The 24,176-nt window shown below is 41.8% G+C and overlaps 2 protein-coding genes across 5 annotated transcripts; one reads left to right on the forward strand and one right to left on the reverse strand.

Annotated features, from left to right (window-relative positions):
* The first annotated feature begins 925 nt into the window (after window positions 1-925).
* nudt7 (nudix (nucleoside diphosphate linked moiety X)-type motif 7) lies at window positions 926-3,852 on the forward strand. Its single transcript, XM_034879966.1, has 3 exons — window positions 926-1,285; window positions 1,387-1,545; window positions 1,908-3,852. Exons 1-3 carry the CDS (start codon window positions 1,130-1,132, stop codon window positions 2,259-2,261), a joined length of 669 nt encoding a protein of 222 aa, XP_034735857.1. The 5' UTR covers window positions 926-1,129; the 3' UTR covers window positions 2,262-3,852.
* nfat5a (nuclear factor of activated T cells 5a) lies at window positions 2,487-22,572 on the reverse strand. Of its 4 annotated transcripts, XM_034879886.1 has the most exons (14): window positions 22,258-22,371; window positions 15,985-16,113; window positions 13,600-13,662; window positions 12,420-13,044; window positions 12,078-12,261; window positions 11,257-11,447; window positions 10,968-11,140; window positions 10,591-10,725; window positions 10,409-10,461; window positions 10,107-10,239; window positions 9,413-9,597; window positions 8,593-9,321; window positions 7,053-8,205; window positions 2,487-6,912 (listed from the first exon to the last, which is right to left on the reverse strand). In XM_034879886.1, exons 4-14 carry the CDS (start codon window positions 12,989-12,991, stop codon window positions 6,530-6,532), a joined length of 3,891 nt encoding a protein of 1,296 aa, XP_034735777.1. In that variant the 5' UTR covers window positions 12,992-13,044; window positions 13,600-13,662; window positions 15,985-16,113; window positions 22,258-22,371; the 3' UTR covers window positions 2,487-6,529. The 4 variants fall into 4 exon arrangements, with proteins under 4 accessions (XP_034735777.1, XP_034735778.1, XP_034735775.1 ...); XM_034879887.1 differs by lacking the exon at window positions 13,600-13,662 and having other exon boundaries at window positions 7,053-7,812; window positions 22,258-22,572; XM_034879884.1 differs by lacking the exon at window positions 13,600-13,662 and having other exon boundaries at window positions 22,258-22,572.
* Window positions 22,573-24,176: the final 1,604 nt, after the last annotated feature.

The following is a 24,176-nucleotide window of genomic DNA, read 5'->3' on the forward strand; positions in this document are numbered from 1 at the left end:
GACATGTTAGGCGCACATGTACTGAGGGGTATATGCCTCGACGCAGAGGTCATGGGTCGAATCCAACCTGTGACAATTTTCTGCATGTCTTCCCCCTCTCTCTCCCCTTTCCCCCTTATTTGTCCTGTCAAAAAATAAAGGCGGAAAAGCCCCCCCAAAAAAGCAAGAAAAAAGAAGTATGACATAAACCCTTTAAATCTGAGCATGCGCAACTCACATCTGCACTCGACCAGAGCCGGTCTGACTCGACTCTCATCGGTTATGACGCGTTGTGTCGTAAACCGTTTAAATGTGAGCATGCGCGACTCAAACTTACACCGGCATTGCATCATCATAGACTAACAATAGGCTCGTTCGAGATGAACTGCGCCTCGCCTGTAAAGTGGACGAGAGCAGGCGGCAGCAGCGGGGGTAGAGTAGCTGGCAAAGTGCTCTACATGCAATCTCTTGCTGATTTTAATGAACAACACACTGTTGATGATCCGTGATCTGAACAGATTTAGTTTCTCTGACTTCTAAACGTCACTCTCAGCCACACAACACGTGTTCTGTACAGAATAAGTCTTCAAATCAGACAATTAGCAATTAAAATCCCTCCGATTCAAAAACTACAAAAGTTTATAAAAAACGTCATCGTGGTTTAAACCAATCAGGTGTTAAATCAGCTGAGAAGCCGGCGTTTCCCAGCATGCTCTGGGTCCGCCTGGGTCCGCCTGGGTCTTGCAGTTGGTGAAAAGCAACTGCGCCGCCTGGGTCTCAGAACTGCGGCCGCCTTGCTCTCGTGAGATTCCCGTCGCCCACGTGTGCATGACGTCAGAGCAAGTCGGGATCAAGTCGGACAGAAATCTAACCGGCATGCAACGGGCGCCGATCGCCGGTGATCGATTCTGCGCAGATCTGGCTCATCTCGAACGAGCCTATTCATGGCTCCGACTGGCTAACAGAAACTATTAGCAATTTTAGGCTCCGTCGGACCTGAAAACACAGTTTTATGCTGCAACGTTACATGTGGCTTCTAGTTACCGGTAGTTTACATAGGCTACTTTGGACTTTCAGTTTGTGACGTTAGTGCGTGCATGTTTTCTTGTCCTCCAATTGTCTGTTTCTGCTTTGAAACCGAGCAGCTACAATGCATATTAAAGAGGAGACGATAGCCATATTAAAGCAGTTTGACAGTGGAAACAAGTTCTCCTCTCTGTCGGTGCTGCCCAAAGCCTCAGTGCTGATCCCACTGGTTGTGAAGAATGGAGAGCTGTGCACCTTGATGACCCTGCGTTCAAAAGAGGTAATCTATGTGGACGTCAATTGTGGGTTGACTAAGCTGTCTGATCCGATCAACTTTTAACCATGGCCACTTAAAGAAGTAACAGACTTGTGTCTCTGCAGCTGAGGACCAGTGCTGGTGAGGTGTGTTTCCCGGGTGGGAAGAGAGACCCCAGTGACAGAGATGATATTGACACAGCTCTGAGAGAGGCAGAGGAGGAGATAGGTCTACCACCGGATGATGTTCAGGTGGTCTGTAGACTGGTCCCTCTCATCAGTAAGGTAGGACAGTAAAACTGTCCGACTCTTAACCCCCAGACCCCACCCAGCCTTAGGCCCTATCAATCCTGGACTATACACCAGCCCACAATATATATTTTTTTGCACATTCTGCACTCAATCCATTCAGCCATTTTTTTTCACCAATGTTAAGTAGCTATTTTTTATATATATTTTGTACTAATGTTCAACATCTACGTTTGTTTATGTATGCACCAACCACCATGGCAAATGCCACGTAAGTGTAACTGACTTGGCAATAAACCCTTTCTTATTACAAATGATTCCTCCCCTTCAGGGCCTCAGCTGCTTTGGGTCCATCTTTTTCTCACGTTACCCCCTCCCATCTTTATCTCTCTTAACAGAGTGGTCTGTTGGTGACCCCGGTGGTTGGCTTCATAGATGAGTCATTCTGTCCCTGTCCAAACCCAGCCGAGGTCAGTGCCGTGTTCACAGTCCCTCTGGACTTGTTCACCAGTGACAAGGACCACGATGCTGTCCAGAGTGTTGCTGGGATGATGGGGTCTCTGCACTCTTTTTATTTTGTGGACCCTGATTCAGGAAGCCAGTATCACATATGGGGCCTCACTGCTGTGTTTGCCATACTGGTTGCTACCCTTGCTCTCAGGAAAAAACTTGAGTTTGATATTGTTTTTGACCCTGAGAACCCGTTAGCCTTCTTCCAACAGATTCTACATAGAAGAACTAGTAAATTATGACCAGGTGCTTTTACTGATGTCGGTTGAAGCCATACTGGTTATATAACTGCAGCACATACATTTACACTATTGTGAGAATCAGAGTGCAATGTGCAACTTTACTTGCATGCGTTATTTTAAAAATCAATATAAAAACCTTTCAGAGCTCTTTTTTTCTTTTATAATAGGTGCACCTATACATCTAAGGGGGGCGAAGAAAAGAAATTAATCAAGACATTTATATTTTTAATTTATTTTTAATGTAGCAGCAGGATTACAGATATAAACAGAAGAGTATACAAATGTCCAGACCAAGGCAAGGTACATGTTAATAGTTCAGATGTATGATAACACACTGGGGTTGACCTTTATCCTGACTGCAGGATCTTAAGGCTAGATACTAAAGCTCAAGCTACACAGAACGGATACAACAGAACTGTTGGAGAATGTGAAATAGAAAGCGAACTAGGTAAAGTGAGCAAACTGATTACACACAAGATACAGCTCACACTATTGGCAATTATCAGTTAATTTATCATGGTTGCTCCTTTTGATCAAGCATTTCACAGCAACAATAGTAATGTTGACAAGCACATCAACACAAGAAAGCTCTCCATTAAACAATCTCCATGGTCTCGTCCCTTTTACCTCACATGTACAAATCTCACAAGGCATGAAAACATTTTCAACAGAAAGTCACAAACAAGTTGACAATTCACTGGTGAAGTTGCACAATATTATGTTGAGAGTACTCACTCTGATATCCTGCAATGGATTTCTAAAGAGAAAATGTTCAAACTTAAATAAATCTTGTCTATATGGGCTATGGTTATGCTTGTTTAGAAATAAAAATGCAATCACTGAAAAGTGTCCCGATGTTAAAACAGTCCTAGAGAATAAAAAGGACAAAAGGAGCCAAATAGCAATGACACAAAAGGGAAACACAGCAGAGTAACAGTTAAGTTATCAAGGCACACAAAGTTCTGTTGAAAGCATCACTATTGAAGTTCAAGATACCCCTGCAGTATATTTCACATTTAATATACATGGATATTAATTTACATGACTTAAGGACAAAACTGATATTTTGTTAAGATTTGTGTGCTATCTCCACCGCCATTAAATTAATGTTTCACGGTTTTTCAGGTGAAAGTGGCTATTCGAAGAGTCAGACTGAGCATCCTGGATTGCTCAAAATGAAACTGGATGTGAAGAAACATGAAATTACACCAAAATCCAAGACAAAACAATCTGACAAATGTACAGTAATACAAATGACAGTTGCTGTTGCTGCTGCTGCTGCTGCCACCCCACCCACCCTCTGTGCCTCAAAATATGTTTCTCTACAACTGTAATTGGTCCGATGTTAGATGTAGAGCAAGCTCTATGTCCACACCATGAGGTAACATTTACATTCATGAAACTGAAGTCACAGGTTGGCTTTCTGTGTTGGTATGGCTTTAAGAGGCATTACTGTTCCGCAATTTTTCTGCAACATCATGTGCTCTTAAACTCCCAAAGAGGAATGGAATGCTTGGAAACATCACTACTGCGCTCTAACCTGATCTACAGTTAATGGATGAGTCAAAGTGCCATTTGAGATGCATGAAATTAAAATAAAACAAACACAAGAAATACCTAGCCCATGTATTATGTTATACAGGTTGGGTAAAGTCAGTGTTAGAACAGTAGAATTTAGTTCTAACATATTTGCTTGATGTCCACATAATTACATTTCTAATTTCCGTCCTATAATAAACCTGCGCTTCATTTCAGGAAAACATACCAGCAATGATATTCTGTGCTGTAAGCATGAACAAAAAGTTTAGTTTTACAAAAATACTCTACATTTTGATACATGGATACAAAATTCTAAAAAAGATAAGTTACTTTAAAATGGATCACTAACAGCTGCAGGACAAAATAGTATGACTGAAAATGTAATACTACTCTAACATTTGAATTCTTCTCAAAAGAGTATCTATTTGATAATGCTAAATTGGCTACTGTTGTAGATATGGAAAGTACAGCAGTGTTATTTTGCATCAAAAAATAGAGTCATGTAATGTATCAAATTGGTGGAAATGTTAATGAGTTTAACTGATCCATGAAGCAAAGTACCTTTACATATCTTTTATACATCTTGTACTTAAAACGTGCGGAATTACTATCCATGTAAGAGCTGCACAATTTAAATGAGTACAAATGAGTAAACATTACGAGGGCCTTTGCGAGGAAAAGTATGAGACAGGTTGACGACGTTTCACAAAAGGAGCTTTGGTATGTCTGGGTGCACTCCAGTCTGACCCCACAACAGCCAGCTCTCTAGACTCAACTCTGCTTCAAACAACAATGTCAGTGCTATTGATATAAGTATGAACTGTTATGTACTAACATCACATCAGAAGTGCCCATCACTCCTGCACATAGCACCATAGATAAGAATCAAAATGGCGGCCTCTATGTAACAGAGATTTCATTTACCAGTGATCCCCTGTTCACAACACAGGGGACGGGTACTGGATGCCAACTTCATTTTGTGCCGGCCTGCACACGGTACCAACACTGAGACAAAAACTTAAATATCTAAACATTACAAGGTAAAACAGTCTTAAGTGACAGATTGTACAGTAATAGCAAAAATAGCAATACGATGAAAAAATCCTTCATTTCAATGCACAAACTAAATTAATTGAATTTTAGGTGTTTTGTCAGTGTGTAAAACACAAAGGCCTACTTACCACTCCAACACTGACAAATGACAATGCTTTTGTGGGAATGGCTGTTTGTTTAGACAGACTTGACTGGACCACTGAGACTGAATACAAAGAGGAATTCAACAGTGAGTAGACATTCTGTACAACGTTGCCATAAACCTCAAAAATATTCAGACATGAGACGATGTAGAAATGCTAGGTTAAGATGTATTTACCTTCACAAAGACAACTGCTGTGAGTTTTTTTTCTGTTTTTTTAACTGGACGTTTCCGAGTACAAATTCAGCTGGGTCAGTAGAGAGCTGTAGACGGATATAAGGATTAGCTAGAGGTTATAAAGTGCTTGAGATAAAATGTTTATAAAACCACACAACACTCCATTTTCACCAGTGGAAAGTTTCTTTCTATCCACATTAAATTGGTAAAAATTTACAACTTATTCAAAAACATAAAAAGATACACACACACACTACATAATTGAATGCTTCTTTAAATGTAAGCAAGAAAGCTTTTGCAAACACCTTAATGAGGCCTAAACCTACGAAAACACTGGGCGGTGCCAAAACAAAAGGCCAAGTCACATTATTCACCAGGGTGAATCTCATTTGGGAGTGATTAGGAGTCCCTCTTCTTTCTGCAATACCAGAATGTATTTATACCCCTTTTGGTGAGTGAGTTAATTTTTGTAAAGTTGATCAATATTTAAATTCTCCTCATCCCGGCGGTCTGCTCAGGTGCCTACTCCAGTCAGGCCAGCAAATATTAAGGCAAAACATTCTACAAATGTACTTAATTTAGTAGTCTTTACTCTTAGAGTAGATTTTAGTCAAATTGTTGACATATTCAAAGACATTGTTTAATTAATTTAAAAAAACATCTTACATTATCCATGTCAACAGTTTAAATTGAGTGGGGATATTTCATCCCTGTCTTCATGCCAGGTAATAGCCCCAATTTCCACATGATGGACAAAAACACTGAAAGGAAAGCTTGGAGTTTACACACTCACACAAATGAGATTCAGCCTATATCTGACACTTCTGTGCAATCTGATATTCACTCCATGACTGGCTGTTTTATCTACGCTGCCTGCTCTTAAAGACTCATCTCCATCACATACGTATTCACCTATTTCCCTGTTGCTGACATTCTTTATCCCTTTCCAGTTTTTTTTCACCACACCTGGTAGTTTTTTTTCCTCATTATCATCTCTTAGGCTCAGATTATTAAAACACTAACAAGAAAACACTGCATTTCTGAGACTGATGGATAAAGCAGTTATTACAGGCCTCTCTGTTCCTGCAAGAGGGGTAATAACAAAGGTGAATTATTTGATTCAAGGACAATGGATGTATGAAGGCTATAACTATTCTATAAAAGCGGAGTTACATGAGCTTATAATTTGGGTTTTAGGTAAAAGGGGCATTCATTCTTAAATATTCAATTTTTTCTACATTTTGTGGCATTGGCAAAAAACACCACACACCACCGTTCTGTTAATTTATGTAAGAATGTACAACTCTCAGCTACATATCACTCACTCTCCTTAGTTCCAAAATAGTTCTAAAATGTATCACTGCTTCTGTAGGCTTTCCAATAGGTCCTCAATTTTATCCATGTTGGACGATGCAGATATTGATGCCTGCAATTGATTCTGTAAGCTGCTCTGCATATTGGTCTGCATCGGAGTTGGCAGGCTTGTTTCTATGGTTGCCTGTAAAGTGGACTGCAGAGCTGTTTGCGTGTTTGTCTGCATTGCATTCTGTAGACTGCTTTGCATGGCGTTCTCTAAGCTGGACTGCATTTGTGCCTGAAGGGTGTTCTGTAAGCTGCTGTGCATGGTGGGGGAAGCTTGGGCCATAGGCTGGTCCAACAGAGGCTGCATGTGGCTGGAGTTCTGGGGCTGGCCCTGAGCTTGCAGCGTGGGTCCAGAGGAGTTGAGGAGCTGGGGAGCGTCTGGGAGAAAGAGAAAATGGAAATAATCACTAAAATCAAACTGTAGGTAAAGCTATTGCCAGTGACATTGGCAGGGGTTTAACAGTTACTTAACTCGGATTTACTGTACTTCAGAGGTGGAGAAGACCAAATAATCTTACCATTCTGGATGCCAAACACAAACAGGTTGGCCTGTCCTTGTGGAGCCACATTCCCACCCACAGTTGTCTGGAAAAGCTGCTCCGGGGGCTGCTGGCCAGGGTTGGCTACCACACCCACACCACCCTGTACAACAAAGATGGTTGTGCCAGGGGCTGGAGCCTGGTTGTTCAGGTCCTGTGAGCCAATACTGCTCTGCAGGCTGGAGAGAGATGTCTGTGGCAAGAACAGCTCCACAGGTTGACTGCTAGGGACGCTGCTGGAACTCAGGCCCACTTGCATTGGCTGCTGTTCCTGGTACAGGCTCTGCTGTTGGTTCTCAGTGGATGTCGAGTTGCTGCCTGAGGAGCTCTGGTCTTGGAAGGACATGGGCTCTGCTGTGTCTGGCTGGGGGATTCCAACGCTAATGCTCCCCAGAGGGGAAGGGCCTTGGGTCTGGGTGCTAAAAAGAATTGTTGGGGGAATAGCCTGGGGATTAAGATCTGTGGTGCAGAGGAGGAGACCTGTCTGCTGGGGTTGGGAAAGCTGGTTCTGGGGGACAGGGTTAGGCTGTGAGTGGTTTGGGATACTTTGAAACAAGGAGCCCTGCTGGCCCATTGAAAGCTGCGTCGGCTGTTGTTGGTTCTGCTGTGGAGACTGCTGCTGCTCCATTGGGGTGCTCTGTTGCTGCATTTGGGAAAGCTGAGCTTGGGGTTGGTTCTGAAACATAGCAACAGACCGGGGCTGGCTGTTAGATGTCTCCATGGAGGAGATGAATGCCAGCTGTTGTTGCTGTTGGTGGGGCTGAGGGTTTGGTGACAGGTAGAGTGTTGAACCAGTAGGCTGCTGCTCTGAGTTGAGACTGCCACTTGTCAGAACAGTCAGCGTATTCTGGAGCAGGGCAGCCTGGACCTGCTGTTGAGAGCCCTGAGTCTCAGCCAAGGGCCTGGGCGATTGAAAGAGCTGCTGTGGGGGAGATGTGTGGGATGGGGGCTGTGTTGGGAAGCTGGTCTGAATGGTGAGCAGCTCTCCAGCCTGTTGAAGGATGGACACTGGCTGCTGTCCTTGGGGGGAGGAGTGAATCTGGGGCTGAAGCAACTCAGCCTGAAGGCACTGCTGTAGATTCTCCAACACCTGCTGCTCTTGCAGTTGTAAGTTGCTCAACACTTGATTTTGCTGTTGCTGTTGTTGCTGCTGCTGTAGCTGATGTTGCTGTAAATTGTTCAGTATTTGATTTTGTTGTTGCTGATCCTGAAGTTGGATGCTGTTAAGGACTTGCTGATTTTGTTGCAACTGTTGTTGCTGTTGAATATTCTCCATGATTTGCTGCTGCTGCAGTTGCTGCTGGTCGTGTGGCTGTAACATAAGTTGTTGTTGGATCTGCATGTTGCCAGGAACTTGCTGCTGTAAGTGTTGCTGTTGTTGTTGATGCTGCTGGAGGGTACCAAGGATTTGCTGTTGTTGCTGCAGTTGTTGATGCTGTTGAAACTGTTGTTGTTGTATCTGCTGCTGTTGTTGTTGTTGTTGTATCTGCTGCTGCTGCTGTTGTTGTTGTTGTTGTATCTGCTGCTGCTGCTGTTGTTGTTGTTGTTGTTGCTGTTGTATCTGTTGTTGCTGTTGTATCTGTTGTTGCTGTTGTATCTGTTGTTGCTGTTGCATCTGATGTTGCTGTTGTATCTGTAGCTGTTGCTGGGTTGATAATGAATTATCTGTGGTTCCCAATCTAAGGCTATTCATGTTCTCCTGGACATGCTGCTGAAGGGAGTCTGCAGAGGGGGAGGGGCTGTACAGCACTGAGTTTAGCTGCTGCTGGGCTACAGCCGCCTCCAACACCTGTTGAAACGTGGTGCTACCTCCAGCCTGTAGCTCCCTAACTGCCCTCTCCAGCTGGGCCACCCCTTCCTGGGGGAACAAGGGAACCTGGGACTGTTGTGGTTGGGGCTGAGAGGGAGTCGCTATCTGGGACATGGCCACAACTACAACCCCTCCACTATTATTGGAGCTCTCAGGAGGTGTGCTGTCCTGAGGGTCCCTGAGGAATTGTTGAGGGACCTCTGGTGTCACAGGGGGGATTGTAGTATCGCCTGGCACTGGGAAGGAGGTTGTGGGGGCAATGTCTTGCTTTTGTATGGTGCTGAGAGACTCTAGGCTGGGAAAGACAGGGTGCGCCTGGGGAAGCTCCACATCTTCAGGTTGTAGAGGCATTGGGCTCTGAAAGGAATCTCCACCTGGATGAGGACTAGAGCAGACCTCCAACGTCTGCTGCACCGCAACAAGAGGGTCAGGGGACGGCTTGGAAAAGAGAGGAATACATTTTTTTACCAATTGCCTTTCTGAAGTAGACATTTTGATTCTGCTTTTTAGAGGACGGATGGTGTCTTACCTTAAAGACATCCGTCGGTGATGGATTGCTAGACACTTCCATTGGTGTGTCCTCTTGCCGTTTGGAAGGCGGCGCAGAGCTGTCAGTTTGCTCAGGAGATACAGATTTGATCTGGCCATCAAATATACATGTCTTGACCAGAGAGGGTCCCTCTGTTTTTACTGTCTGGACATTTGAGTTATCAGCTGTGGGTAAGAGTGGAAACACAAGATAGCTTTATGTCTGTCCTATGATAATGTTTTGTGATTTAAGTTGATGTGATGCGTCATTGATGAGTTCTGGCATTTAACCCTGGTGTTGTCTTCACCTTCGGGACCCTCTCGTGTCTCTCGGGTCAAACTGACCCGGGACTTATTTGGGGTTTAAAAAACTTCATGATCTATTAACAAATATTGTCTTTCTCAATTTCAAACAATTGAGATGACTTATATGTTTAGGAGTGTAATCAGTCTCTACAAGCACACAATTATAAATGGAAGTGGGGTTTGTTTTTTGTCATAAGGTTATAATTCATGTTAAAAATCCACACATAAGTGGTCATATCCAGAATAATGTTCTGAATTGAGTCAGGAATACAAGTTCTTCACAGAAAATAAGGTAAGGCCGCTGATTTTCAGGTAGAAAAATGTAACTTAAAAAAAAAATAATAATAATAATGAAAAAGGTTAGCATCTACTTGAGCTAGTGGCAGTACCTGAGTCTGGAGTGTAGGTGAAGGGCTGGGCATCATGTGATCTACCAGCATTGGTCATCACGAATATTCCCACAGAAATGGGAGAAGTGACTGACTGGTTGTGGAACGGAGGGACTGTCACTATCAAATGGTTCTGGAAAAATTAGAGATCCATAAAATCTCATAAATAGTGAATGAATGCAGTTTAATGCGACAGCTGGACTATAACCTAATTGACGGAGAACCTTCCAAGACAACAAACTGTCAGCTTATATAATTCCAGAAAAAACAGTAGAGTATACATAGCAGTCAGCTGTATTTACCTGATGGAAAAGGTCCATGTCAATCTTTGCCTCAGCGTGCCAGGAATTATCATCTGCAAATAACACAAAATATTTTTCATTGTTTAGTCCATCAGAGGTAGACATGCAGAAACTCGTGTCCACGCAGTTACATTGAGAAACAACTAAGGACAACACTGACAACATCAAGCTGGCTACAGCACCTGCAATATTCTCCTGAAAAATAACTTTGGTTCCTTTGAGAAAGTTCTTCCCGATGATAAAAACTTCTTCTCCTCCTCTCACTGAGCAGCTGTGAAGACTCTTCTTCAGGATCTCTGGCACCCCTGCTGGCTGGGCTAGAGAATGACAAAAGTGTCAAAGAATCAAAGTCTCATGACATCTGGCATCTGGCTGTTTGCCAAGTTTCACAGTCTGGTGAGACCGATGTTCTATGGCTATCATCCTAAAGGCTGTTTGACGATATCCAAACACCACAAATTACCGTAAACACAGCATTCCCCAACATTAGGCATAATGAATCCTGGTGGTGGCTGTTACCTGTTTAGCTTTTTATGCATATTGTGCCTGAAGTACTCACTGCAGAGGATGGGTGATGAAGCAACCTGTAGAGTAAGGGCTGATCCATCAGGTTGGGGGATGTTGACCCTGAAGGCCAGCCTGGCACGTGTGCTCTTCTTCTTGGACCCTGCCACACCAATACGGGCCTCCACATCTGCATTACGCAGCTTTAAAATTCCCACACGGTCCACCCTTTAGAATCACCACAGGATAGGAAATACATGACAAGCACTCTAAGAACTTCTTAAACATCAACATTGTGTAAATGTTAACGGATACCGAATTATCCACGAAAAGTATCCCCTTACGCAAGTGTCATGTCATTGCTCGGCTCCAGAGGGATTTCAATAACAGTGGTGCCCTCTATGTCCACCTCCTTGCAAGCAGTGGTGTTGCGCCCTGTAACTCTGCATGCCTGGTAGAAACCATGAGGCTTTACTCTGCCTGCATCATTCGCAACAAACACCTGCAGCACAACTGGTTCACTCACGCCTTCCAACTGGATAAAAAAAGAATCAGAAATTGTAAATGTAAATAATTGAATTGACCATTACTTTTAATAAAAATCATGACACTATTAAAGAATAAAGTGGTTTTAAACCAAAAACACACCGGTCATGGAGTAACTGCGGAATGCATAGTGAGTGATGGTTCTTTACCAAAGCATCCATTTTAACTTTCAAGCACCTTTACTGTTAGCGTACATGCACACTGATGAATTTCAGGGTTGTTTCATTGAGTGATTCATATTTTACACACAATAACAGATGGGAGCTCAACACAGCCACAGTTTCATGTGCTGGCCACCAAGAAGCCCCGGTAGAACAGTCAAGGGTTAAGTGCCTTATTAATGAATGGACAGGCACTAGTGCTACTTGTCAAAAAACTTTGTACCACGTGAAATACAGCAGGCTGCCCATTGTAAAAGGACCCTTTTAAAAGTAGCTCAAAATGAAAATGTGCTGATGGCTATTGGTTTAGTAAATGCTTCTGATGTGTCTGAACTGGCATGTGCATTCTCTTGGGGCGCACAGTATTCCACCCTCTGTGTCCTGTGTATTTTTGGCCTTATTCAGCCACTTCCAATTTAGTTGTTGAGAAGCAGCCAGTGTATCCTTCTTTTTCAAACCTTGACAGTGGGGAATCCCTGCTGCGTGCGGTCCTTTACAGAACCTCTGCTGCCCTCGGTCAGATAGCGAGCTCTGTGCTGGGTCTCTGGCTGCACCAAGATCTTTAGCTCTTTTCCATCACTCCTCTGGGGGAACTGAGAAGACAGTGTCCCACCCTTCACTGCGGTGCCTGACTCAAGAGAGCTGCAGGGTAACAAAAGTGGAAGGACAAAATTAATATGACTTATAGAAATTAAATTACCATTACAAAATAAAAATTGACATTTCCTCTACTCCTACAGAGGGACAGATATAGGAGTTAAATTGAGGACAAAATGTGCTCTGGATAAGGGTCACCCCACCTTGCTATGGGACTGGTCTTGTCTGTGCCCAGCTGGGAGAGGACAAAGTGAGGGCCCTTGGCGCTGTCAGCATCAAACACATCCATGCTGTCCTCCGGAGGAGCAGGCTTGGGCCCAGGCCGTTGGCGAGGGGTGCGTTTCCTCGACTTGCGCGGCACCTCTGTGTTGTCATTGTAGGAGACGGAACTGATCAAGCTGAAGTTGGAGACGGAGTCATCAGCCCACATGCTGCTGCTATGCTCTGAATCTGGACCTGTTGGACCAGGTATGGCAGGCTCGTCTTGGCAAGACATCTGGCTGTCATCAAATAGATCCTCAGGTGGCGGGGATATGCTTAACACAGGCCTCCGTTTTGATGGGGTGTTTTGAGGTTGCTGGACTCCTAGCCCTGACAACACTTCTGATCCCATGTCTCCTGTTGCAGTGCTTGCTCCTCTGCTGAGGGCAGATACAGCACCGTCCCTACCTTGAATCTCTGAAGCTCCAGCTCCATCCCCTCCGGTGGAGTGGAGATGCTGGGGAATCTTAAGATGCTCTGAGGATGAAGTAGAGCCAGTGGATGGGACTCCCATGGTCAGGGAGGAAGAGGCAGAGGGGCTGGAGGTGGAGGTGGAGGAGATGGCATCTGCAGTAGTATATACAGATAAATAAGTTAGTACAGATGTTCAGCACAGTGCAGGCTAGCAGTCCCATTCAAGCAGCTGAATTTGTGCATGATTTGTATTGATTTGCCCTCTTCCCAACTCTAATTTCAACCGACTGTTGTGGGTTATATGCTCTCACTGTGCATGCGAGAGCTTTCAAGCATTGATTAAATATTCTGAAGTTAAAGTTGAGAAGGGTACTATAGGTCCCACAATTTTGATTCCTACAAAACCGTTATCAATTAAAATCAATGTGACAAAACTGACATGCTTTGTTTACAAAAACAAAAGCAAGCTACAAGTTGTTACATACACATTGCCAGAAAGAAACATAACAAAATCTGGTCAAACTTTCTTGTACAGCCAAATTTGCAAGCTGGTAATGTGGCGCCAAATTAACTTTGCCAGGGTTGCCAGGGTTACAGTACAGTTTGTGCAATGTGCATTCAGTAGTAAACAGTAGTTTGTGCATGCCAATTGGAAGATTTGGTTGGGACTGAGCGTAGCCATGGAGACAGAATAAACAAGCCTCTGACCTATGGAGCAGTGAACTGCAGACCATTTTATATGCAGACACTCCCTGCCTCAGAGGGAACTTCCTGCAATAAAAACGAGACAGCCAATGAGCAACAAGAGAGCTGATCATTCAAGATTCAACTTCTGTCAATCAGTAAATTGGATGAGTTCATGAAGAAGGAATTATTTTTGAAGTTGATCATTTATAGACATTTCGAAGCATGTGTATTTGGTTAATGATGATCTGACGGACATTACAGTAGTCATGCTTTTGATCAGCACTGCTTAGGGCCAGCTGGGTCAGCCAGGATAGTTAAAAAGGTAGCGTTAACAAAAGTGCTCTCTCAACACTGTTGACCAGTTAGTTTGCTCTCTAGATGAAACTCAAGAATAGAGTCCTTTAGAGTTTTAGTTGATGTCGGCTGCCCTAAACCATGATCCAAGATCAGACCAAAAAAGAAAGTCCAATGCAAGCTTGGGGCAACTTCACTCTTTCATAAACTTCACTGTTTCAGAACCTTCATAAGCACTGACAATGCCAGCTGATTTGAAACATAAGAGTAGATCCATCATTCTAGCTTCAAAGCTCAAACTGTTTGAGACCAAAATAAATGAGCCGATGTACTGCTGTATGAGTAAAAGAGTATGTGTGAATGACAAATAAGTCTAGTCTTTTTCTGTTTGCGGTTTCTGCACTTGTTAAAATATTTATTAAAAGGTCACTCTAATGTCTTAACATGAGGAATGTCTAAGTTAAAGTCAAAAGACAATATCTGAATCAGCAGCACTATGCTGCATCTCTAAGGCTGGACCACCTGAATACGAGTGAAAATAAAGCATTAGGGGGGGGGGGTACTGCTGGAAAAATGAGTGAAATGAGAAAGAATAAGCTATGTTAGCATGCTGTTAATGCAAACTTGCCATCTTGGAGGAAAGCTTTCCAGGAATAGACTGTGTGTGACTTTCATTACAAAGAAGCCAATGAGATTCTTAAATTACAGTCACTGCCAGTAGCATGGTATAGGTCAGTTAGATATGAACTAGGGGTGGAACGGTACATGTATTCATATTGAACCGAAACGGTACGGGTGTCTCGGCTCGGTACATGAATTTACACTGAGAATAGGTGGTATAAAAATAAATAAAACTTGCGTGGAAACTAATTAGTGTAATACGGAAAGACTGTTAGATACGCATTGCTTTAGGGACACCTAATCTGACTGCTCATTTTATTGACCTGAGTGGAAAATGAGAGTGTACAGCCGCGGCCCCTGTATGAGCAGCACACAAGCACTCACCAAGCTGAGAAGCTACAGGAGGTTGTGGCAGAGTGGAAACTAGAAAGGTATCCCGGTCACACTTAATAGCGAGAATACTCGTAGTGTAGGGGAAGGTCTAGCGTAAGTCCTTTTGTTTTGTTTTGTTATTATTCTATGTAATCTGCACTTTCATAAATAAGAGATGCTGTATTTTCAGTTTTATAGCTGATTGTCTTATTTTGTTTACAAGTTACAGATGGAGTCTGGAGATGATGGGGGGTACTAATTGTTTACTGTTTATTGTGTACTTCAGGCTGTCGCCAATTGCTCAGGGGAGACATTGTATGACACTAGGTGGTACAGCCTGAGACATGCACAATAAAAAAAATTTAAAAATTGACTTCTGCATTTTTGTTTTGCTTTTCCCTCCATTGAATCGAACCGTGACTTCTGTGTACCGTTCCACCCAAATAGTTTAGAAGCTGGATGAAAACTATATTAAGTGATTTATACATATATCTTTTTTCAGTCATTCAGTTTTATAAAGTTAACTGGTTAGGTTGCAGGCACTTATTGCAGTTTGGGGGATTAAAAAAAAGGCCCAACACACAGAGTCAAGTTACGCCATGCCTCTTCCCACGCTGCTGCCTGGATTATAAGAAAGTTGCTAACGTGGTCACCTAACACTGACATGTCAAACAGAGAGGACACAATACGTTTTCACTAAATGATGGTTCCTTTAATATAGCTTGATAATGGAAAAATTAATAAACCCAAAATATATTTCAAATACAGTTTAAGTAACTAGTCTGACACTCTGCTCCCACACCCCACGTGGTACCACCGTAGCCTCTTGGAACCAGCGAAACTCCTGATATACCCAAGTGAAATCCAATATGGCCGGGCCTTGCTATGCCAGCAGTATTAAAATACTTTCAGTGAAAGATAAATACTAAATACTATACCATGTTATAATCTCAAACAGTCACAAATATTGTCTCAGAAACTGGTGAAAGGGTGAAGTTGCCCCCAGACATTGATCAATCAGACAATCTGAGTTTTTCACCCCTACTGTCTTGGGGAATAGTTTGACAAGAGGAAACTGATCCCGGATCATGGTTTTCATGGACTTAGCAGGTAGCTCACCTGAGGCCAAGGCTGCAGAGGGGGGAGGGCCCGCCTCTCCCCCACTCTTCTGGCTCATGGTGGGTGGGTCTGTCTGGGTGGACGACGGATGGAGCTGGAGCTCTTTGGGGAGGAGGTCATATACCGACTCTGTCATAAAGGATGAGCAGGAGAAGATAAATTAGGTCCTAAAAAAACGAACTAAAAAACACACCATTGGTTGTTCCAGGACAAAGTAACTCAAAAAGGTTTTCAATGACTCACAAGTGGGAATTTTATGACTCACCTTTAAAAAAAAGAAAAAGAAAAAAAAAAGCTAGGACAGAGCAATATCTGCTTTTGCTGCCAGTTAACTTGAGATGGTGAGGTTTAGGTTCACAAGTTTAACTCCTTGAACACCAAGCATCTATTATGATGTCCGTATCATTGGCCAAAAACCGAACCAGGTGCAGAACCAGTGTGCTGAACTAAATTCAAAAAGATTAAACTTCTCTTTTAAACTACAGTCAGTACATATTCCTCACAAAATGTAGTGGTGTAAGTAGTTTGTTTTACTTAATTATTATGTAATCCTGGCGGTTATAATAAAACTACTAGTGTATCCCACTGGCGGTTGCTTCCTTTTCTAACGTTTCCTGGAATCCTGGAAGGGGACTGAAAGCAAAACCTGGGTCTCATGTTTAGTTATTCCCACATCTACAAAATATTCTGCTGTCAACACTAACACCACAGGCTATCTCATGATAAACTAAATTAGCCTCACATGGGTTTTAGTGTAATAAGACCCACAGAGACATTCCTTGATATTTGATGGTTAGAGGATTTCTAGTAGGCTATAACCAACCACAGCAGCTACACAGGAATAAACTGCATCCAATGGCAGATAAACACGATTAGGCAGTCTGGTTGCCAAGAAACAGAGGAACCATCAACACCCTGACATGGATATTTCAGCTGTGCATCGGCGGCAACCAGCATGTGTAGTAGTCATCTGATACTCAGCTATGACTTAGCACCAGCAGAATAGTGTAACTGACAAGACACATGATCTTGCAGTTCTGTGACAACAATGATGCTGTGTTGATAACACAAAGTCACCACAATTAATTCGATGACCATGCTGTTTAAGTAAACCATCCGTTTAAACCAGACAAAACCACGACACAACTTTTTAAATAGAATGCCAAACAAAAGATCTCAATAAACCTATGCACCTTGAACAAAACTTTAACGTGGCCTTAAAGCAAATAACAAAGTGTGCATGAGCCTCACAATAATTCTCCCTCTGTGTCTGTTCTTTGTTCATGGTGTAAAGAGTGTCTTTGTGCATGCATGCATTACAAACTGGCAACCAGACATGACTTCAGTCTTGACTATTACCCCTTTCACACAGGAGATGTGTGTTTTCTGTGAGTCTACCGAGTGCTTGTTCCACGCTATTCACATAACAAATGTCATCACCAGTCACAGACTCATACTACATATGCAGCAGTAGTGTCACCTATTTATAATTGAGTCTTAGTCTTGTGCCAAATGTGCTTATTAGTTTTAGTCATAGTCATTTACATATATTTGTTTGTTAGTCAAGTTTTAGTCAACTAAAAGCCTTGTCATTTTAGTCAAGGTTTAGTCAAAAAAGAACTCAAGGTCTCTCTCAACTCAAGTTTTAGTCAAATTCTTTTAGTCTTTTAAAAAATATTTTTTGCTGAGATTATTTTCGACAACTATTTTCAGTCAAATAGGGTTTCACACATCTCAAATATTGGTTAAATATTACAATTACCTGACAAAATACACTTGAATGATTTTTGTTGAATGCAACTTTGTTAAACGCGTTTTTGTTTCGAGCCTCTTTCTTCATGCAAATAAAATTGTACACGGACCCGTTAGATAAGCGCCAGGGCTCCTGGGCTCTACAGCACCTTGTTTTGTTGCCAGCAGTTGAATAGCCTATATTTCACCGGGCTGTTGAGCGGCTTTGCCAGTAGGCTGAAGCCTGTCTCCCTCCCTTGCCCGGGGATATGCGCTGTAGCGGCTTTTGCAGCAGGCTGAACCGGGCTTCCTCCCTTCCGACCCGAGCCACATCGCTACCTGGATGTGTGACGGCGAGATGAAAAAAAGGGGACACAACGAATCTCTAGATGAACCGCAGCCGAACCGGGCCCCAATGTACCAAACGGGCACTGCACTAGTTCTATTTCATGAGTAGAGATGATTTTAGACGAAAATGAAGAGAGATTTTATCTTAGTTTTTATGTTATGCAAAACATTTTAGTCTTGTCTTGTCTGACTAAATGAACACTATGCAGCAGTCGAGTATTATGTACATATTTCTGCAAAAAACAAAGAATTCCATTTCATAACAAGGTTAAGAATGCCTGTTCACTGGGCTGGGTATCCTTTAACCCAGATTGGGAGGAGGGTCACAAAGCCGGTTGGATGACATGCATTGGCCAGATCAAAATGAGTCAACACTGGGTTAAACAATGCTAGTCTGAATGGTGTATACGTCACACACTCTCCCGTGCTTTAAGATCACAGAGCAAAAGGAGCACAAGCATTAAAACCTAAAAGTGAGATTTTATTTTCAGTGAATCAATAGTTCCTGCTTGCGTACCCACATCCTTCCTGCATACAGGGTTTACCCTAAAAGTTTACTTCATAGTTTTAGTTTACTTACTTTCTTCAATAAAAACAAGATGTTAAATGTGTGTGTTATTTGTTGTCAAACAGCTGTACATAGGAAGATTCAGAGTGTTTGGTGCACACTTCTGGTACTTCATGGTTTTGGATATTCTACCCGTCCTATTACATTTAGGACTCCAAAAGTGTTGCTTTTCATCAATGTAAAAGCATTTAACACAATTAAAGTCCCCTTTATTTTCCTTCTCTTATTTTGTGGACAGAATAAAGTGCTTCCCCTTGGCTACCACACATCCTTTCAGTATCGATCAAACATAATAGTATTTCTGGTTACTGGCGAAATGGCTTTACTTCCCTAATCAAGCGGTTTGATTGATGAAGCAAAGCTTAATAAAGAGAAAATATGTTTTGACTCATAAACCTCAGTTGAACTTCCCACTGCTCCCAATTGAATCCTGGTCACTGATAATGTTCAGGGATTTTGGTGTTGGTCTCCATTTGTTTTTATGGACATCACGAGTGTATCTGTTTAGTTTATGTGCAGAGTTCTACAAGCTTGTCAGAGTATGCCCAAAAAAGTAGACTGCTACATGCCAGCCAGCCAGGGGGCGGACTGAGTTAAACCTACACTTGGAACAATTAAATTACCTCATCTCAATGTTATGCACTGCTCACATTACACATGCCTTAAAGGTTTTGCCAAATGGCAAGGTCACCAGTCCATTTTTATTCTTTGCAGCTGGCTTGGAGCTAAAATGGGTGATGACAGATGAATAGACAATACATGAGGGCTATGTTTCTGTTGAAAATGCAAAAAACACGCAGACCAAGAATGTGTTTTGAGCGCTCAATAATGGCGCCTTTAATTAAACTTTTGAACTCATAACAATATGCTCAGGCCAGAATGCAGACAAAGGAGCTACTCACTGCACTCAAAACCACTAAGAATGCCATGTCAGATTATTCACAACATTTTTGTTTACAGTGAAACTGAATTATACCGACAACGAATGGCTGGATACTATATTTGGTTCTCCATGTGCCTGCTAATGTAGATCAGATGAATAAACCAGATTCCAGCTTAAGTGTGTGTGTGACCGACAGTAAATGGAGCTCAATGGATGCACGTGCCAAAATGAATACATTCAGTTCAGGCACGCTGAAAAAACAATAAAAATAAACTCCACTTTCATATTTAACATAATTAATTCTAGTCTTTGCAGGGTTGTTCTCACAATGTACAAAAATTAATGACAAAAATCAAATGGCTTATTCTTATGCACTCTATAATGTGATTCTATTGGCACACCAAATCTGTACATGTCCACGTAATTCTCATACAATGGAATCACACACACCGATACTATAGCTCCAGTTTATTATGTTGTGCAAGATTCTTTTCCCCTCCTAAATCTAAACTGTCTCTTTTGGATTTTCTATCCATCTAAATGAAAACACTTGAAAAGGGGAGCAGGATAAGATAATATATAATCACACATATATCAAATTACAAATTTACAAATTAAATTAATTCTACTTTAAGCTGAAGGAAAAACACATGGATGATGATGTCAAATAGATAACACTTTGGGAAGTCTCAAAGCAGCACACATTACTTTTCTTTTATTGAATATTTTATAGCGTAAGATACTGTGAGTTGAATTAAAGAATTATGTAAAATAAAATAAACCACAACAAATGCCAAATTCTGGCACCTATACAATAAAAAGTATCTGTTTTGGGTGACATTTGTGTAACTAATGAAGTGGTCTGAAAATATTGTTTGACAACATGACATCCTGACTTTGCGTAAACATACACGCCCACTTTCTTAAGCCAAATGACATGTTTTCTGTATGCATTTTGAGCTATCCGCGTGTATGTCTACGCTGTATACAGCAGTCGTAAACATCCACGCCCCTGTATGGCACAAGTGGCGTGTTCTCGCGCTGAGGAAAGAAGAAAGTGACAGTCAAGTTTAGGAAACATGACACGTGGGACACGATCCCCGGTCTCCTGGGTGAAAGTCCGCGTTTTACCCATCCACCACCACGACCAACCTCCCTTTGCGGATTTTCGCCCTTTCATTCTACTCGCTATGGTGTAAATTCACACACAATCGCAAGGTAATGTCTGTCAATGGGGGCCAAACAACGTTGATAAACACGCTAAAAAAGCGAGTATGCGTCTTGATCACACGCCAATAATGGCACATGAATTAACGTGTCATACATACGCCATTTCATGAGATCAGTCTGTGTTTGACAACCTTTAATTCCAAGTCGAAGTGGTTCCTAGAGTCAGAATAGGGAAATGGGGACTCTACTAAAAGACCTGGCATGCAAATATATATATTTACTATCAGAATTATTATTTATGTAACAATTTAAAGAGATTAAGTTTTAGGTCACTATTGTCCAACTAGCTAAATGGTGGATTGTATCCTGGCAGGCCAAAGACAACTTGGCCAACTGTCCAATTGCTGAGACATAAATAAACAATCAACATGTGATACAGTGTGTCCATATGGCAGGGTCAAATGAGCATTTCAGGGTCATGTAGCAGTGCTTTCTGCTCGCCCAAGAGTATCCTATACATAGAAGCCAAACCGATGTGAGAACAGCAGGTTCAACAGCAGACAGGTAAACAAACATAGTACTGGGCAAAAATGCTATTTGTTAGCCATTCAAATGTGAAATACATTTAAGACAACGGGGTGAAATAACACAGGAAACCCTGCTGTCCACCAGTGTCCAATTAAAATGCATAAATCCATGTCTCAGGTTACCACTTTAAGAGCAACAAAACACAACATACAAGGCCTGCTCATGAATAAGCAATAGCACGATAGATGCCAGTGTTGAGTAGCAGATTCACAGACAGTTACACAGTTGATACACTTGTTAACAGGGAAGAAATTGACCTGCAGACAATGTGCTGCTGAAAGCCAGTACAAATCCACTAATCCAGTTGATCACAAGAGTTAACGGTCTAGTTCCTAATTGATGTTGCGACACACTCCTACTAATAACATAATAGGCTGACACGTGTCCAAAGGGTATTACAGATTAAATGTTGGCCCTGAGCTTTCATGTGCCATTAACTGCATTATTTCTGTAAAATAAGAGAATGTGATGCGTACAGCTTTTGCTCAATCCCATCCATAAACCAAAATAACAGGGGGACTGTCACCTAAAAAAACTAAACTAGAATGCTACACAAAACAAAACGCATGTACTACAATTGGTCCTTCTCTCGCGATATAAACACACACGGGCTGGAAAGCGACCTCACGTTGCTGCAGCCAGCTAATAGTATGTAACTAACCTAATACTAGCCATCACCAGCACACTAAATAATGACAAACCGAATCACATCGATATAATCTCGCGTATAACTACAAGAGCAACCTAGCGTATCATGGTCTTCCACGCATGTCACATGGGCAGCTAACCAACCAGGTACTCGCCAATGCACAAGCCAAATGCAGCTAACTAACTATGCTAGCTAGGTGGCTAACAGCAGAAAATAAGCTAAGTACTGCTAGCTAGCATCTTAACATGAGCTATCAAGACATTTATATTACTTCCGATTAAACCAAGACAAACGGATTAGTGTATTCATAGTACCATTTATTTAGTATAACCTTACCTTTCGAGTATAGAGATTTGGGGGAATTGAGGTCGAGATCCGAGCTAAAGAGGGATATAAAATCAGAGGGCATCGCAGCGCTTCATCGAGGGGAGGGGAAGCGGACACTCTTTAGTAGAAACGAAGTCGGCAGCTCTTGGACAATAAATATTGCGTTTTACAAGCGGAATGTTTTAATATACAGAGTATAACATCGAAACAATCTTAAGTCGACAAAACAAAACTTTCAATATCAAAAAAACCGTTAACTAGCACGTCTCCCGTTAGTGTGTGCGTCTTTGCTGAGAGGAGACATATTTCGTGCTACGTTGAGACGAACACACACAAACGCACACTTGCCTACAGTTGGTCGGCCCACCTCCTAGCCCCGCCCCCTTTTACTGCCCAGAGGCATGCGCTGTGGCCGAGTTGAGGATACAGTGAGGCATCTATAGAGCAAAGTAATGTCATTACATTGCATGGTTTGTTCTTCTGGTTATGGGACACTTGAATCTAATCTATGTCATTTAAATCTCAGGTAGATAGATCCATTTTAACACCGAGTGGAATCAGTTAGATCACAGATCTTCAACAGGGTGTGGTCCTCTGAGTTAGTGCAGGGGGGCCTCCAAATTGTTTTTAATTTTAGATATTTTTTTTCAAATATTAAAAGACTTAACATAAATCCAATATATTGTTAGCAAATATAAATCCCCACTGATAATAGGCTTACTGGCCTACGGGTAAGGCAGTTACTAAGATGGACATCTACAGATACAGTATATGCTGAGGATTCACTATGCCACATGTATGTTTTAAAATTAAACATGATTTATTAACTCATGGCAACAATTATAAAGCTATTTTAAAAAGCTTAGTATTATATGCCAAAAAGGTATGTATAAAGGCTTTAGCCCGCCCGACACGTAATTGTTGGCCCAGTTTTATAAACAACTTAGTTCATTTTTTTTTTTTTTTACAACAACTCTCTTTTAGTCATTGAGCCTTTGGCTTGAAAAAACGTTGAAGACCCCTGAGTTTGATGATTTGGAAATTCTTTTTTTTTATTGTCCAAGGGAAATGCACCCAGGTTCTTTAGAGTGTTTATAGACGTTTAGCCATTTTTAGCCAGATAACCAGATTATGTTCTGGTTCCTTTCTCCGTATAAGGTATAAATCTTTTCATTGAAGGTTTCTGTTGTTGGTCTGAACTGAAACTTAAACACAGGCCTATATCTTCTCTGATATTAAATTTCCACAATAAAGAATTAATAAAGCAGCCTACTTCTTTCCATTTTCCAAATAATGTAGGTATGGACAGTGTGTTTGCCAGTTGTGGAAAAAGTATTCACACCCTTTACTTAAGCAGCAATCCCACAGTTTAAAACTACAATTTGATGCATTCAGTATCTTATTTACAGCAAATTATAAGTAAGGTGGAGGTAATTTTTTATTTATTTACAATAGCTTTTGTTGTATTTAAAATCTTAATCTGAGCGGTAGCTACCAGATTATTTTTAGATATAAAAAGGCACTGTGAAAAATCCTTCTGACAGACACACCATAACAGCTGGAAGTGACAGGACCCTGTGTAGCAGGAAGTTGTTGGAGCACAATGACCTTATGGAGTGGCTCATCAGGTCACACAACTTCTAATTGCTAAAATTTTTTCTTTGTAAGCATTTCAGTAATTGGAGGTGCAGTACTTTTTGTTACAAGTTGAGGGAAGTTCTAGTTACATTATTTTAATCTCCGCATCATTCGCATACTAATATAAATATAAATATTATACATTCTTGTGATTGTGCCATCATGATAAAGTCATCTAGATAACAGCATGATCCTCAGGCTTTAGTGCATCAGCAACTTTACCTCAGCTCCACATTTTGGGGAGTTAGGGAGTAACCGAGGGATGCTACTCATTGGTCAATCTTTGAAAG

The sequence above is a fragment of the Etheostoma cragini genome, chromosome 8 (assembly GCF_013103735.1).
Source record: "Etheostoma cragini isolate CJK2018 chromosome 8, CSU_Ecrag_1.0, whole genome shotgun sequence".
Classification (NCBI taxonomy): domain Eukaryota; kingdom Metazoa; phylum Chordata; class Actinopteri; order Perciformes; family Percidae; genus Etheostoma; species Etheostoma cragini.